General features: G+C 33.3%; 1 protein-coding gene across 1 annotated transcript in view; it reads left to right on the top strand.

Moving 5' to 3' along the window:
• The window catches only part of LOC132716812 (ras GTPase-activating-like protein IQGAP1), a gene marked incomplete at its 3' end in the record, with an annotated part of 67,332 nt that extends 50,125 nt beyond the window's left edge, over window positions 1-17,207 (top strand). The window contains 14 exon segments of the mRNA XM_060700149.1: window positions 186-208; window positions 2,888-2,953; window positions 4,330-4,351; window positions 5,579-5,757; window positions 8,125-8,218; window positions 9,449-9,609; window positions 10,329-10,422; window positions 10,898-11,104; window positions 11,875-12,038; window positions 12,397-12,478; window positions 13,051-13,214; window positions 14,343-14,433; window positions 15,999-16,147; window positions 17,045-17,207. Coding sequence (XP_060556132.1) covers window positions 186-208; window positions 2,888-2,953; window positions 4,330-4,351; window positions 5,579-5,757; window positions 8,125-8,218; window positions 9,449-9,609; window positions 10,329-10,422; window positions 10,898-11,104; window positions 11,875-12,038; window positions 12,397-12,478; window positions 13,051-13,214; window positions 14,343-14,433; window positions 15,999-16,147; window positions 17,045-17,207 — 1,659 coding nt within the window.
• Between the last annotated feature and the right edge of the window lie 213 nt (window positions 17,208-17,420).

A 17,420-nucleotide genomic window follows, 5' to 3' on the forward strand; every position in this document is an offset into this window, starting at 1 on the left:
ATGGCTCTGTACTGTTGACTGACCCTCTTCCTGTCTTGATATAGCCAAAATTGATTTAAAAAATTGAACTCTGGCTGGGCAAGTCCATTTAAGAAATTAAGCAGGTTAGGTTAGGGGTTAAACATTGGTAATTCAATGCTGGGAAAGTCTATTTTATAAATCCAGCTGGATAATGGTTTAAAGAGAGGAAGAATTACATATCATACATGTAAGTGTAAACAAGTAGGTTCAATTGATTGAAGAGTTGTAATTTAAACTTATGAGTTTTAAAGAAGAGAAAATCGTGATCATTTTGACAAGTGATTCACATAACTAAAACTGTTCCTGGTTTTGATAGTAATAAGGACATGTTTTCTTCTTATATTGATATGTCTCAAGTTATCCAATCAAATTTTCGTATTAAGAAGTGTTCAATCACGTGAATACTTCAAAATAAGAAAAAACTTGATATCCAATTTTCTAGTTAACTTGATTGATATAATTGATGTGTCGGAATAAAATTCCTTAATTCAGACCATGTTAGACCATGTTAATTTAATCTAAGGAAGTTTTGCAGACGACAAGAAAGAATTATTTATAGAAATTCAGCAGATTTTGATTAGACTAAACATGATGATTAAGACTTTGTGGAAGCTGGGAAATCTTTTTATAACCAGTTTGATGCATAAAATGGCTTAACATTAGAGCTTTGTAAAATCTGCATTTAATACCAAATTGATAGCATGGCAGTTTGCAATTAATATTTCTGCAGCCGCAAAGTTTCTATTTTCAATATTGCAAAGTCACTCTAAGTTACGGTGGTATTTGAAGTTAAGAATAAAGATATCTTTCTGTATTTTGACATAGCATTGCCTTGAATGATTCTTTTGGACATAGCACTGCCTTGAACGATTGTTTTTGACATAACATTGCCTTGAATGACTATTTTTGACATAACATTGCCTTGAACATAACATTGCCTTGAACAATTGTAACATTGGAATTCAGGGAAATCTAAATGCACATCATAATACAAAAATTATATAAAAATGTCATATATTCTATTGGCATCACATCATATTTTATGGTATTATTCTGGTCAAACCAAAATATTTTCTTGCATTGAAATTATGCACTTTCCCCACAATTTCTGATGAAAATATCTTAAGGGATTATTTTCCTCCCCCATGTCATATATTTAATGTACATTAATCATGTAATTGCAGAGGGAAACTGGTGTTTTAATATCTCATCTTTCCATAGGCTGCCTAATGCTTATAACTCTGTTTTTTGTCCCGTTTTTCATCTTTGATTATCGAGAAATCCTCGGGATAGTTGATTAGATTCTGTGTACGTTTTGTCAGAAATATTGAAAATAATGTAAAGCAGTAAAAGTAGTTGATTTGTTTTTAATTTCTAACAAGGTTTTCTATTCAAATTTACGCTGGACATATGATTGGTATATTTGATTGTCTTGTTTAGCATGGTAAAGGGTTATTTAACTTCGGTTTCCAGGCAATACCTTTCAGGGCTGGCAAAATCTGATTTTTATGTACTAGTCCTTTTTTCTCTGAGACTTTTCTTAACTTGTCCGTACAGGATTTTTTTCCAGGATTTTGGAGACATGACCCATACCTATGGAATTGGGAATTTCAGGGATGTTTTGTTAAAAATGAGGAAAAAATGCATGACTTAAATTAACAGTGAAGAGCTCTTATTTTCAAAGATTTAAGAATTTGTTATAAAATATTTTTATTTTGAATATTTTCCTGAGGATTGGGAAAATAATTTTCTATTTTCATTGGGAATATGACCGAATATCGGCCATAAAATGAGGTAAAAAAATCCCTGCCATATGATATTTATATAGTAAATTCTTGAAAATTTCCACATGTTCTTACAAGCTGTAGGACAACCTGGGCAATACAGGCAATTGCTTTTGACTGCCCCTGACCTTTTAACACCAAATGATGGTACTAAACATGCAATGACTGTGTTATATTTCAACTCTTCCCTTGTATACTATAACTATTACATGTTGATGACAATGCAATAGTTTATTAGGAAGTTAATAAAAACAAATGTTGATGTAGTGTTTTTTTTATGAGATTATTATATAGATAGCATTATAGATAATCTTTACCTTCCTGTTCATGAAATATTGTATATTTTAATCATTTTACATGTGAATAATCACTTCCTAATTTAAGTTTTATGTACTTAAAAAACAATGTAGTTAAAATCTAGATGTCAAAGAGTACATTGTAGGTCAGATTTTAATGATACTACTTTTGTCTCATGATGAATAGCAAGATATAGCAAGATATATTTTTTTCCATAATATTTTGTGTGAAAATTTAGAGAGGGAGCTTACCATACTTAAAAGGTCTGGGAGTGATCTGTATGTGTGAAAATATGTTGTTCCTTCTTTAGATTGTTCAGGTAAATGGACCAGTTTCCATTGGTAAAACAGTCTTTTTGCAAATGATATACAAAGTTCATACTGGCTATAAAAATTTTATAATACAGCTGTTAATGAAAATATTTTTCATCTCAATTTCTGTGGTTTCATGACTTGTAAGTTAAGGGTAGTCATTAAAAAAAAAAATGTAAAAAACCCAAAACAACCCCTACCCTACCACTCCCCTATGTGTATGTGACTGAGTTTGTAAAAATTTTAAAGAGAGGTGTTTATTATCTCTTAGCCTTTGTCACCAGAATTGAGCCACGCCAATCAGCACATATGTGCAGTCTGGCCCAGGATATATACTGTTGAAAAAATGTTTTTTAAAAAAAAAAATTGATGGTGTTAAAAATTTAATGCTGGGCAAAAACTTAATGAAAAAAAGCAAGTAAAAGGTTTGTTAGCTTTGATTTTAAATTTCAGAGGGAAAAGATATGCAATGAGAAGGAATAGACAAATTGGTATCAGATGCCAACATTCAGCAAGATTGGAGGAATCCTTGCTAATGAGGTAACTAAAATATTCCATATGTACTTGCTGCCATAGTCACTCCTGTGTGTCAAATATGGAGCCAGGTTGAAATACAGAGCCAGGCCAGAAATATACTAAGACCAAGCTGGACATTTGTACAGGCTGACATGACACTAAACTGAAGCAGACTCAATTGTAGTATTGTAGTAATTAATTATGGCCAGAAATAAAGAGTTAGGCCAAAAAATAGTCAGGGTATGCAAACCAAACTGTACATTATAGCAGTCTGATAGGACACTAAACTGTTGCAGGATTCATTGTGTAGCCTTCTGCTACATAATTTTTGATAACAGACTCCTCACATTAACATTGGGCCGTCTATAACTGAGAGCAGGGCAAGTCCATTTCACCAAATTTAGGAGGATAAGGGTTGAATTTTTCACTTTCGTAACTGCATATAGGAAGACATGTAATAACAGAGTTGTATGTACAAACAGTATGTGGTATTAAATGAGAATCTTCATTATATAGAGACATTCAATGCAAGGTGTCGCACTGCATCATTCGATTTTCAATATGGGTAATATTATCATGTTTTATTGATCAATTGTTTCAATTTATTACTGCTGTCAGTGGCAGGTGTAAGAAACTTGAGAACAAGGTGGTGTAATAAACCAGGTTTTTAATGTGTAGCCCATTAGCTGCTTTCATACATCATGTTTAAATGTGAATTGGTGATAGGAATATATGCATAAAGCATCTCATGACTGCTTCTTTCATATATTACTGTGAATTCACTTAATTTCACGAGCATAAAATTTAGCGGATTTGTCACAAAGGACATTTTTGTGGGTTCTTAAATTTCTTGAATTGTCTATTTTTGCATAAAGTGAAATGGAATGATGTAAATGCAAAATAATCTTACAGCAGACGAAATGAAATTTCATTGGATTTTTAATTTGTGAATTCTTGAAAACCTCAGAAATGAGTTCCCCACGAATAATATTGATTTTGCAGTATAATACAATAACTTTTTATTATGTATTGCACAATCATGTTTAATATAAAAAAAGCCAGTCAAGCAGTGTTTCTTTAAAAAAAAAAAAGAAAAAGAAAAAAAAATTCTTCTAAAAAAAAAAAAATAATAATCAGCGAAAAAATTCTTCTCGTCCTCAATCATCATAGGCTCTATTCTGTTGCCTGCTCAGTTTCTATGTCTTGGTATTTAAATCTTTGAAAGTTATGTAAAAAAAAAATGGAAACATACTCAATCTAAGACACATCCATGTTCATTATACAAATTAAAATAAATAAACAGGGTGAAAGAGTGTAATGTTGTGCAACAGCTTGCAAATTTCTGGTCATTTATTAAAATGAGGGATACTGAAAAGTAAATTTTATTTTATTTTTTTCAGCTAAGTCAAGACGATGCAGCATGTAAGTATATTGTTACTGTTTTGTCATATAAGACGGGGGGAAAAAAGGCAAAACTCTTCACTGCTTTTGAAAATTATTCTTACAATGAAAACATCAGGTTTAATTACCCACTAAAATTACAAATTGTTCCTGTTATAAACATGTATAAAAGTATTGAGAAAGTGTATTTAGGTTATTACTGTTATTGTGTCGCCTCTACGGAGTAGTGGCGACATATAGGGATCACTTCTCCGTCGTCTGTCTGTCCGTCTGTCTGTCCGTCCGTCCGTCCGTCACAAAACTTGTCCAGACTACTCCTCTTAAACTACTGGTGCAATTTCATCCAAACTTTACAGGAATGATCAGTACCAAGTCTAGTTGTGCATATTGTCAGAATTTTTCCGGTTCAATGATTTTTGTCAGAGTTATGGCCTTTAATAATTTTTAATTTAAAGTTTGTCCGGATACTTCTCTTATACCACTAATGCAATTTTCAATGAACTTTACAGGATTGATCTGTAGCTCAAGTCCTTGCGCATATTGCAAGGGTTTTCCGGTTAAATGATTTTTGGCCGAGTTATGGCCCTTTGATAAAAAGGTTTCTTTTTTCTGTGTGTTGCCAGATACACAAAAGCTTGTCCGGACTACTCCTCATAAACTACAGGTGCAATTTCATCCAAACTTTACAGGAATGATCAGTACCAAGTCTAGTTGTGCATATTGTCAGCATTTTCCGGTTCAATGATTTTTGTTTGAGTTATGGCCCTTTAAATAATTTTTTTTTTTAAAGTTTGTCCGGACTAATTCTCTTATACCACTAATGCAATTTTCAATGAAACTTTACAGGATTGATCTGTAGCTCAAGTCCTTGCGCATATCGCACGGGTTTTCCCGGTTGAATGATTTTTGGCTGAGTTATGGCCGTTTGATAAAAAGGTGTTTTTTTCTGTGTGTTGCCAGATACACAAAAGCTTGTCCGGACTACTCCTCATAAACTACTGGTGCAATTTTATCCAAACTTTACAGGAATGATCAGTACCAAGTCTAGTTGTGCACTGTCTGTCTGTCTGTCCGTCTGTCACAAAATTTGTCCCAACATGAAATTGGCCATCATGAGGCGACACATGTGATTACTGATCGCTCTTGTTCATTACATAAGTAAGGAATATATTTAAATTTGTTTTAAGTTTCTGCTAAATTACATGTATTGATATAGAGGGTTGTTCAAATTGTTTCTGTTTTGTTTAGTACACGCAGCTATTATTGCCATCAACGAAGCTATTGAGACTCAAGTCACTGCAGACATTATGGCGGCTCTTGGCAACCCTTCAGCAAATCTTGTCGGGATTGATGGTGTTCTTGCCGAGAATTATTCCGCTGACCTTTATAACGCCAAACAAACAAAGACAGAAAATGCCAAAAATAAGGTATTAAAGTAATGAATTTGTATGTTGTTTGAATGTGAGCATCCACATAATTCTGAAAAACAACACTGAAAAAAGGTCATGTGTATTTTTTTTTAATTTTTTTGCAAGTGAATGGAAATAAATATATAATGACTGTTTTAAAAGTTAGATTGATGTAATGAATGAAAATTATTCAAAGATTCCAAAATTTCATAGAATAGGTAGAAACATAGATTTTACTTTGAATAATGAATTCATAATTGTCATGATTAATTATTTAGGGAGAAATACACTTTGACAAGTCTTTGAGCAATACTGACAACAGTAAGTCAAAGTGCTTTAATGTTTGAATCATCAAAATGATATTTTGTCACTTAAGTGCAGTAATGTGTTAACTTCTTATAAAATTTAATAGGAGTTAACCCATTACTACACTTAGGTGATGATTTAAGCAGGTTGGTAAACTTGGTTTTTATACCCCCAAAAACGAAGTTTGGGGGGGTATATAGGAGTCACCCGGTGGTCGGTCGGTCGGTCGGGCGGTCGGTCGGTCGGTCCAGACGTCCGTTGCATTTTCCTTGTCCGGAGCATAACTTGAAGACTAATGGTTGGAATTCAATATAACTACATACAATGGTCAAGCACATTGAGAGGAAGTGCAGTGCACAAGAACCATAACTCTATCTTGACTAATTACAGAGTTATTGCCCCTTTGTTACTTTTCCTTGTCCGGGCATAACTTGAAAACTACTGGTTGGAATTCAAAACAACTTCATACAATTGTCAAACACAATAAGGGGAAGTGCAGTGCACAAGAAACATAACTCTACCTAAAGTAATTACAGAGTTATTGCCCTTTGTTGCTTTTCCATTGCTTTTTTTGTCCGGACCATAACTTGAAGACTAAATGTTTGAATTCAATATAACTACATACAATGGTCAAGCAACATTGAGAGGAAGTGCAGTGCACAAGAACCATAACTCTATCTTGACTAAATTACAGAGTTATTGCCCTTTGTTACTTTTCCTTGTCCGGGGCATAACTTGAAAACTACTGGTTGGAATTCAAAACAACTTCATACAATTGCCAAACACAATAAGGGAAAGTGCAGTGCACAAGAACCATAACTCTATCTAAAGTAATTACAGAGTTATTGCCCTTTGTTGCTTTTCCATTGCTTTTTTTGTCCGGACCATAACTTTAAGACTAATAGTTTGAATTTAATATAACTATATATAATGGTCAAGCACATTGAGAGGAAGTGCAGTGCGTAAGAACCATAACTCTATCTTGACTAATTACAGAGTTATTGCCCTTTGTTACTTTTCCTTGTCCGGGGCATAACTTGAAAACTACTGGTTGGAATTCAAAACAACTTCATACAATTGTCAAACACAATAAGGGGTAGTGCAGTGCACAAGAACCATAACTCTATCTAAAGTAATTACAGAGTTATTGCCCTTTGTTGCTTTTCCATTGCCTTTTTTGTCCGGACCATAACTTGAAGACTAATGGTTGGAATTCAATATAACTTCATACAATGGTCAAGCACATTGAGAGAAAGTGCAGTGCACAAGAACCATAACTCCATCTTGACTAATTACAGAGTTATTGCCCTTTGTTACTTTTCCTTGTCCAGAGCATAACTTGAAAACTACTGTTTGGAATTCAATACAACTTCATACAGTTGTCAAGGACATTAAAAGGAAGTGCAGTGCACAAGAGCCATAACTCCATTTTGACAAAATACAGAGTTACTGCCCTTTGATGCTTTTCCTTGTCAGGAGCATAACTTAAAACATACTGGTTGGAATTCAAAACAACTTCATACAATGGTCAAGCACAATAAGAGAAAGTGCAGTGCACAAGAACTATAACTCTATCTTCAGTATTTATAGAGTTATTGCCCTTTGTTCCTTTTCTTTGTCTTTCTGGACTTATTACAGAGTAATTCAATTAAACTTCATCAATGGCCAACCACATTGAAAGGAAATGCAACATATAAGAACCACAATTATCTTTAATTGCCCACAACCATAACTCTATATTTCAATTCTTTTACAAGGTATTCTGTTACAAGTAACATCCTCATTTCAGAAGCAGTCTTGTGGGGGTATTAATCACATTTAGTGATAGTTCTAGTTAGATTAGTGAATATTGGTGGGGACTAAAGTAGGCTTAAACTATTCCTTCAGTGTGCTTCTCTTGCTGGCCGTGTGGGTTGTAGCCCCGCCTGTGGCTAGCCATTGTTTCCTTGAGCAAGAAACTTTACACTCATTGCTTAGTACTGGTTGGTTCCAGGAACGGATTCAAAGGTGTTTCAGTAAGCTTATAGCTTTTAAGACAAACTAAAATAAATTAGTATAAACTAAAATATTACTTTTCAGCGAGGAGGAGAGGGGGATAGCACAAAAGAGTTTGATGTTTATGATGAAATGTTAACACAAGCTGAAATACAGGGGAACTTGAATCTAGTCAATAGTGAGTTTACCTAATTGTTTATATATTCCCTAGTTATTATGTTGCTAATAAGGTAGGAAAGGGGGTATGGAAGAAAAACTCTTGTCAATCCAAATACAGTTTATAAATTATACACGACTAATCGAAGAATAGGGAGAGTTATTGTACCAACCCTAGCATCAGAATCACACTTTGGTTAAGTATTCACATGCAAGTTTGTATCTTTAACACTACTGAAGTGAATTGATTGAAACTTCACACACATATGTAGGAGCATCATAGGATGGAGGTCACTGTACAAGGCCTATAACTCTAACATGGATTTTTGCCCTTTTTGAACTTTAAAATTCTACAATATCCAGGCCCTTGTTTTCCTATCAAGCACTGAGAATTGTGGAGCAAGCTGACCTACCAATATCTCTTGTCACTTGTATTCTGATGTATTTCAATACCAAGCAGCATCAAGTGATTTGTATCATACTGTTGGGGATATAAAATTATAAACTTAACAAACCTGCTTGTTTCGGTGGAATATCTGCATTGGAATATGTTGTTAAGCAATTATAGTTCATTTTAGGTTTTTCAAGCTCCGTTACTGTCGGTAAGTTAATAGAGCTTGAGGTAGGAAAGCAGTCATGAATTTCTCTGCAATCTATTTGTTGGCTTAGATTTCAAATTTAGCACATTAATACCAAACTTTTCTAGTGTCAGATTGAAAATGATTAAAGTTATTTAGTAAAGCCTTTAGTCTGAAATTGAATTATTGATATTCTACACATATATAATATATTGCTGTAAGACTAACCTTAGAATAATAGCTATGCAGAACTGCCTAAATTCTGTACATTTTAACCAGATTGTTTTACTTTTGCGGCTCAGTTTTTCCAATTATAACGTCTGATGATGACATTAGACAGCAATAATATCCTGCCTGTGTCACCAATATAGATATACACATGTAGGTCAGCAAGCATATCTTTTCAGTCAGGCCAGAGTCTAAATTTTGTTGCTGCTTAATTATTCAATAATTTAACCTCTAAAAATTACAAACTATTGTCTCAAATTCAGGGCATGTCAAGGACATTGCATCATACATGTATAATATTATTATATTGAGCAATATTAAGGCTAAATATTCTGTTATCTTCCTATAATATTTGCTAGGAATTCAGGGGAAGTGTTTTGGAAACAGCAGTACTTTCTGGCAGCACGCAAAAACTGTTCTTATAATCTATTCTTGCATTTTTTCAGCAACGCACACATTGAATGAATTGAATTCAGCCTTATTAAAGGAGGATAAGGAATTCATTTTGAAATGGTTGAAGTCATCACATCTTGGTATCAAGAACATCAAAGATGAAAATATTGATCACTATGTTGTACAGCTTCAGGAAACCAGACAAGTCAAAAAGGTATTAATCTTTCTTGTCTTAATTACTTTTACAACACATTTTACTGTCATGTTTTTAGTGCTAAGAAGTGAAATTTTATCATAGCATGATGTCGGTCATGTGTAGTCTGTAGTTACGTACAATTTCTTTAAAAAAAAACATCACCTTCTTGACCTTGTGGTAGATTTTGACCAAACTTCACAGGATTGATTCTAAGGTGATAGATAGTCCAAGTCTGATGTAAAAGTTGGTCGCAGGAGCTAAAAATAAAAATGAAAGGTGATGTGAAGAAAAAATTCGTTTCAGAAATTACAATACATAGGGCTTATATATATATATATATATATATATATATATATATATATATATATATATATATATAAGCTTATAGCATCACTCTGAGGTTATATTCAAAATTTTATTCAAAATTTTAATATGTATAGTCATGCCCATGGGGTCTCTCTCTGAGCGTCACTTATGTAACATATAATATAGACTTGTATAGGCTTAAACAATAGAACTTAGATATTTGACTGGTAGCATCTAGTTGTATTTAAAGATATCAAGTCTTACTTTATATACAGTTTCTTTTTATATAACATCTTTTCACAAAACTTTAATTATGTGTGAAAGCAAAAGTATATCTGGCAGATAGATTAAATAATTATTTAATTATTTGAGAGAAAAAGAATTACAAAAGAAGGTTGTACTAATTTAGATGTATTTTTTATGTCATTTAGAATAACAATAATGGTGAAGATGTTCCCCTCGACAAGGAAGACATTCAACAAGCAGTTAACACAGCTAATCTAGAGGCAGATGCTGAATATCAGAGTAAGTAATCTGATAAATTTCTAAACAACTGGTAGTAATATGGAGTAAGAAATGAGACAACTTTCTCAACAATTGACTGTAATGTTGATGAATGCCAGAGTAAATAATTGGCATTACTACCAAATACATGTGTAACAGGTATTAATATTGCTTATTGCAAGAGTAAGTAATTGGCATTGGTATCTAATAAGGGGTAGTAATGCTCCCTTTTCGCTAGAATGATTAATCAGCAGTTACCTCATAAGAGGTAGTAATATTAATGACAGAGTAAGTAAAGGGCATAGCAACCAAATATTCGGTAATAATATTGCCTATTGCTAGAGTAAGTAATGGGCTTAGCCACCAAATAACAGAGTCATGTTGCGTAATGTTAGAGCAAGTAATCATCATAATAAACAAATGAAAGGTAGTAATATAATATCTATTTAAGTGATCAATGTCCATTACATCAGTATCTTTACATTTGCATTGACAGAGTCCTTGGCTGTTGTGTCAGTGAATCAAGCCATCGAGACCAAAGATCGTGACCTGTTGATGAAAACATTACAGCACCCACGTTCACAGTTACCACAGGTTCATGACTTTGCTGGTAGTTTGTATATGGAGGAGTTCTGTAGCATGCGAGAGGAAAAAGAACATGAGGAACAACTAGATTATGATGAGATTTACGCAGCAGTAGGAGGTAATTTAATCAATTTAAAACATATATATTTCAGATTGAATGTGTTTGTTGCTAACAGATATTTTAAATACATTAGAGTCACTTGAAACATACTAATGAACCTTTCCAGTGTCTTACAGTTTTATGCAAATTAGCTGACGGGCTATCCAATTGCTACGCAGAAAATAATACATAGTTAATGATTGACCGGTTTTGCACAAAAATAACACACGGTTTTGTTTGTGATATGGTTTTTGAGCAGTTGACCTTTGCAATTTACTTTACTACTGCTAAAATCTGGAAAGGTTCATATTGTTGTTTTATGAGGAAGCTTGGTGCGGGCCTTATTAGAGTGAACAAATGATTCCTTGGCTAAAATCACTATTCCACCTTGCTCCATAATCCTGTATGCTAATGGTTGCATTGTATATTAGAATAATTTGTCTCCTCTTAAATTTGATTTAAAAAGTTTATATTGCCAGGTGTAGCTTTTATTTTGTCACTACATTCTTAATATTTCCTGATATTATACTCTTGATTTATTTAGCACACCTGCTTAGCTAAATAAGATGATCATCAGATTTGTAATCCACTGCTCGCTAGTTTGATTCTTTTAGGAGGCAGTCACATTGAGTCCTAGGTCATTTGTCTCTGACCGTGGATTAAGAATTCTTGCGGGATTAGTAGTTGGTCAGTTGTGGAGAAATTTGTTATTACGGACAAGTTATTATTAATACATATCATCAAGTTCCACTATAATGATTATAAAGAATAAATTATTGATATTTCAGTTTTATCAGCAATAGCTTCTATAAATAGATGTGTGGACACAGGAAATACAGAGGGTACTTTTGCAGCATTGTCAGTTGAGACAGCATGTATAGAAAATCTGGATGAAGAAAATGCTGATAGATACCAGTCTGCCTTAGAAAATGTCAAAACTGGCAAGCAAGGGGTATAACTGTTGATTTACTTATTTATCCCATAGCTTTTAAACATTTTTTGTACTGGATTGTTGTTAAATTGACTTACAGGTGTAAGTGAGAAGCTGTAAGGTTACAAATGACATTGCATTTTCAAAGGGTAAATTATCTCTCGGGAACTAGCTTTAATGTTTTATGATTTAAAATGTCCTGTTAATTTTCAAGAGATCTTTTTGATTTAAGCATTGCTTAATTATCTAAAATGTATTGTAATGCTTTTTGAGGGGTCTTAAATTGATTTGACCACAAAGATATAATGCTGAATTAGATTCTAAGGAAACAAGGTTTAAGCATTGTCAATTAAAAATACTTAAACTGTTTATATTTAAGGAATCATGTGATCTGTTAACCCATGCTGAGATAACAGAAGTTGTAGAACAAGTTAATGCTCAAGTTGAAGAGGAACACCTTAGTAAGTTTTGTAAAAATAAAATAGGTGAAAATTCCAATGTTGCACCTATACCTTGCATATTGTATATTACAATAGAAGAAACCATTTGATCCTGTGGATTTTTCTTCTGATTTATATACTCCAAGAAATCTGTACTTTAAACTGCTGGTTAATGAGAACAGTATTGGTTTTGATGTTTTTCTTATCATATTAATAGCAGTATAAGCATGGACCATTCACACAGTTTAAGTTCCATATTTTAGATTCTAAAAAATTACATTACACAGAACAATGTTGTCATAATGGAGAGATATTTGGTTTGGTTAGTTCCACATAGGTTGTCAAATTTGAACAGAATTACTGGGGGAGGAAGACCATTGGTGCATATCTATGCTTTATTATTATTATTATTATTACTATTATAAGCACTTGTAGACTTCTTGGTGAGGTCACTAACTTTCCCAAGGCTGTCAAGCTTGCATGAAAGAACTCAACAATCCTGTGATGTAAATACACATATAATATTAAAATAAATGTAAAAAGTAAATTGTAAAGTCATTTTATTCACATATTATGTTTTATTCTATTGTCAGGAATCCTAGCATTATCAAAGATTAATGAATATATAGAGAAAGGCAACCCCGAGGAGACATTAGAGATGTTGAAGTTACCAGAAGCTAAGCTAGAAAATGTGGAGGACAAACAAGCTTACAGCTACCAGGTGTCTCTCATACGTAAGAAGAAGGAAAAGGCTGAGGTACATATCTGTTACATCCCTATACATAATTTGCTAAATAAGCTGAAGTATATATCTGTTAAATGCCTGCACATAGTTTGCTATATAGGCTGAGGTATATCTTGTTTTATTTCCTTAAGGCTTGTGCTTGTGATATATTCATTCATGGGTCTTTTTAGCTCACCTGTCACAAAGTGACAGGGTGAGCTTTTGTGATCGCTTTTCGTCCGGCGTCCGTCCGTCGTCCGTCCGTAAACTTTTGCTTTAAATGACATCTCCTCATAAACCACTGAGCCAATTTCATCCAAACTTCACAGGAATGTTCCTTTGGGTGTCACCTTTAAAAATTGTTCAAAGAATTTAATTCCATGCAGAACTCTGGTTGCCATGGCAACCGAAAGAAAAATCTTTAAATATCTTCTTTTAAACAACCCTAAGAGCTAGAGCTTAGATATTTGGCATGAAACATCTTCTAGTGAGTGTCTACCAAGTTTGTTCAAATAAAAGCCCTGGGGTCAAAATTGGCCCCGCCCCAGGGGGTCATTGATTTTCCCTATATGCATATAGTAAAAACTTAAAAAATCTTCTTTTAAAGAACCCAAAAAGCTAGAGCTAAGATATTTGGCATGAAACATCTTCTAGTGAGTGTCTACCAAGTTTGTTCAAATAAAAGCCCTGGGGTCAAAATAGGCCCCGCCCCAGGGGGTCATTGATTTTCCCTATATGCATATAGTAAAAACTTAAAAAATCTTCTTTTAAAGAACCCAAAGAGCTAGAGCTAAGATATTTAGCATGAAACATCTTGTAATGAGTGTCTACCAAGTTTGTTCAAATAAAAGCCCTGGGGTCAAAATTGGCCCTGCCCCAGGGGGTCATAGATTTTTCCTATATGCATATAGTAAAAACTTAAAAAATCTTCTTTTAAAGAACCCAAAAAGCTAGAGCTAAGATATTTGGCATGAAACATCTTCTAGTGAGTGTCTACCAAGTTTGTTCAAATAAAAGCCCTGGGGTCAAAACTGGCCCCGCCCCAGGGGGTCATTGATTTTCCCTATATGCATATAGTAAAAACATATATATGTATATACAGGTGAGCGACCTCAGGGCCATCATGGCCCTCTTGTTTTACTTTGTAATGATATTTTACAGAAACATGGAGATGATAGTGCAGAGTTGTGGCTAGATGAAATTCAAGCTTCCATTGACAAAAGCAACCAAGATGCCAAAGAGGGATTGGAATGTAGGTCACTAAGAACTTTAAATATTGATTATGAAAGAATTATTAATATTGGTTAAGAAAGACCAATTAATATTGATTAGGACAGAACCATTAAAATTGATTAAGAAAGAGTTATGAAAATTGAAGACCTACTATAAAGAAAGGCCAATAAATATTGATAAGAAAGACCTATTAATAATAATTAAGAAATAAAATATTGATAATAAGAGAGAAAATTGACATGCTTAATAGAAATTTAACTTTAATATGCATAATTTTATAACAAATGGAGGTAGGGTATAAATTAAAATATAGAAGTATAGCCTTGATTGTACTTATTAGTGACATCTGTTGTTTTACTAAACCCTATAATTAATGTATTATACAAATCAAGTTTACAGTGTTTATAACATTTTGACAGATATTAAAGGGACACCAATTAGGTTTTTGACAAGATAGGACTGGTAATAATTCTTGAGATTAATATTTCATTTGATATTATATAGGTATAGACAGTTAACTTATGTGCAAAATTTCAGATCATTCCCTCCCTCTGTTTTCCAGAATAACTATTATTATTGTATTAAGTGATCCAAAATTGAAAAGCGTTGCAAAGCTTTTCACTCAAATCAAGCTAAGAATAACACAGAAATACAATTTACAATTTATTTCTGAGTATATTTCTGTAATATCTTTTACATATCTTTCTTTTTTAAATTCCCCAGCTGGTCTATGTATGAAATTCAATCTTTGTGTTTCTAGGGTTTTGGACCTCAGTGGAGTTTCTTTAAAACAACTGAGATATATTGATTACTGTCTTGTGTAAAATATTTATCATGCAATTCTTTTTAAAGAATCAGTTTAATACCAGTAAGTTTAAGGTGAGAGATACACGCCTAATTAGTTTGGTGATGAGATTGTAAGTTAATGGACCTTGGATTTAAGAGGTAGAGTCCTTGAGACAATGCATATATGATATGATATCTCGTATTTTATATGATGATCTGATTATTGTTGTACTGCTTAAATAAAGTATGCCATTGTTATAAATACTTTGTTTTGAAAAGTTGGCAGTTTCTTGACGATTGACCATTTTAAGTATTTGTACAGGGTTCAAGGCCATTCATATTAAGGTAGCTCGCTACTTTCCGACCAAAATTTGACAACATCTCAGATCTTGATTATTTTTGGTATGCAAACATGTAGATATGTAAGCTTTACTTTTGCGGCATTATTTTGTAAAGGAAAAACGTTGGTATGGCGGCGGGATTGCAACTTTTTTATTGATAAAATGGCTTGTTTAAATCGGAAATGTTGACAAATTTCGGTCAGAAAGTAGCAAGCTGCCTTAAGTGTAAATCCAGTCTCAGTGTTAGACTGTAATACTTATATAAGAAACTGGAGTTACTCCTAAGAAAACAAAGCATGCCATACCCTGTTATAGAGTTTGTAATTTTTTTTCACCACAGTGTCAACATTCTGCCTGGTCAATATTTGACTGAAATACAATTTTAAAAAACTTAGAAAACAAGTGTAGTAGACTGTTTACTGACTATAAAACTTTTGTTGTTTTTTTTTCACAACAGTGTTGTCTGGTTTGGCTAGTATCAATGATGCTATAGATGCAGACGACCATGAGGCTTTGATAGCTGGTCTTGCCTTACCTAGTGTTGGAATGAATAATGTGAGTGCAGACTGTGCCCACACCTATCTGGAGGAACTACATAAAGAAAAGGTACTTGAGAACAGTCCTGCTTAAAGAATAAATATATAAAATATTGGTATTTATAGGAGTTTTTCACAATATGTGTTGATGATAATGTCCCATCAACATACGTATCTGTCATTTCAGGTTAGATTTTAAAATTGCTTTACATAACTATGTTGGAAATGATAAAGCTGTGTTGTGTGCAAGAATTAAAAAAAAAAAGAAAAAAAGAATTAAGTCCCCAGCTTTCAGATGTGTGCAATACTTATCAATGTCGTTGCTCAACGATTTACATTCTAGTGAGTGGATAGTAGTGAATCCTCAGCCATTTTACTAGCCTACTCTTAGACCAGAATTCTAGCGTTGTCTGTTTCCAACAATAGGTCTTGTTTTAATTTGGCTTTAAATAGGATGCAACTTTGGTCTTTTTACCTTATTGAAGGAAGAGATGCAGAAAAGTTTTCTTAAAATCCATGTAAATGTTTAAAAAGAGTAAAATAGAAATGAACATATGAGCCGTGTCACGACAAAACCAACATAGTGCGTTTGCGACCAGCATGGATCCAGATCAGGTTCCATGCTGTTCGCTTACCAACCCTTTTACAAGTGGAGAAACTGATAGCGAACAGCATGGATCCTGATCAGACTGCGCGGATGAGCAAGCTGGTCTGGATCCATGCTGGTCGCAAACGCACTATGTTGTTTTTGTTGTGACGCGGCTCATATTGTTTTGTTTTGAGTTTTTTGCCTTGTCAAAGCTAGATTGTGCAATTTAAAAACCTTTTCTGAAAATTGTATCTGTTATCTTACAAAATAAAAATTTAAGTGATTACATTTTCAAAAAAAAACAAAAAAAACAAAAACAAAATATATATATATATATATTATATACTTTAAAGACTTTTCTTGTCTTTGTGAAAATAGGAGAAGAAGCAGGCTGCTGGGGAATGTGGAAGTGGCTGGATGATGAACCGTACAAAAGACGGCACCAAGTTTTTCTATAATACACGTTCCCAGGAATACCTCTGGTGTAGGACTGATGATGTCATCAAAGATAATTCGTTACTTACCAAAGATGAAATACAGGCAAGTCTTAAATAGTTGCTGTTAGCTTAGAACTTTTTTTCTGGATTAGATATCAGAAGTCATAACTAATAAACGGAATTTTACGTGTTTTAAACTTGACTTTGCCTGGATATGTATTATTGACTAAACCTGGCCTAAAAGTTAAAAAATAAAACTTACTTGAGCTTGGCCTCAAATTTCAGGAGTTTCATTTGGTGTATATATAATGTGATTT

Source organism: Ruditapes philippinarum, unplaced genomic scaffold (genome assembly GCF_026571515.1).
Source record: "Ruditapes philippinarum isolate M1 unplaced genomic scaffold, ASM2657151v2 ctg6203_1_1_1_1, whole genome shotgun sequence".
In the NCBI taxonomy this organism is placed as follows: Eukaryota; Metazoa; Mollusca; class Bivalvia; order Venerida; family Veneridae; genus Ruditapes; species Ruditapes philippinarum.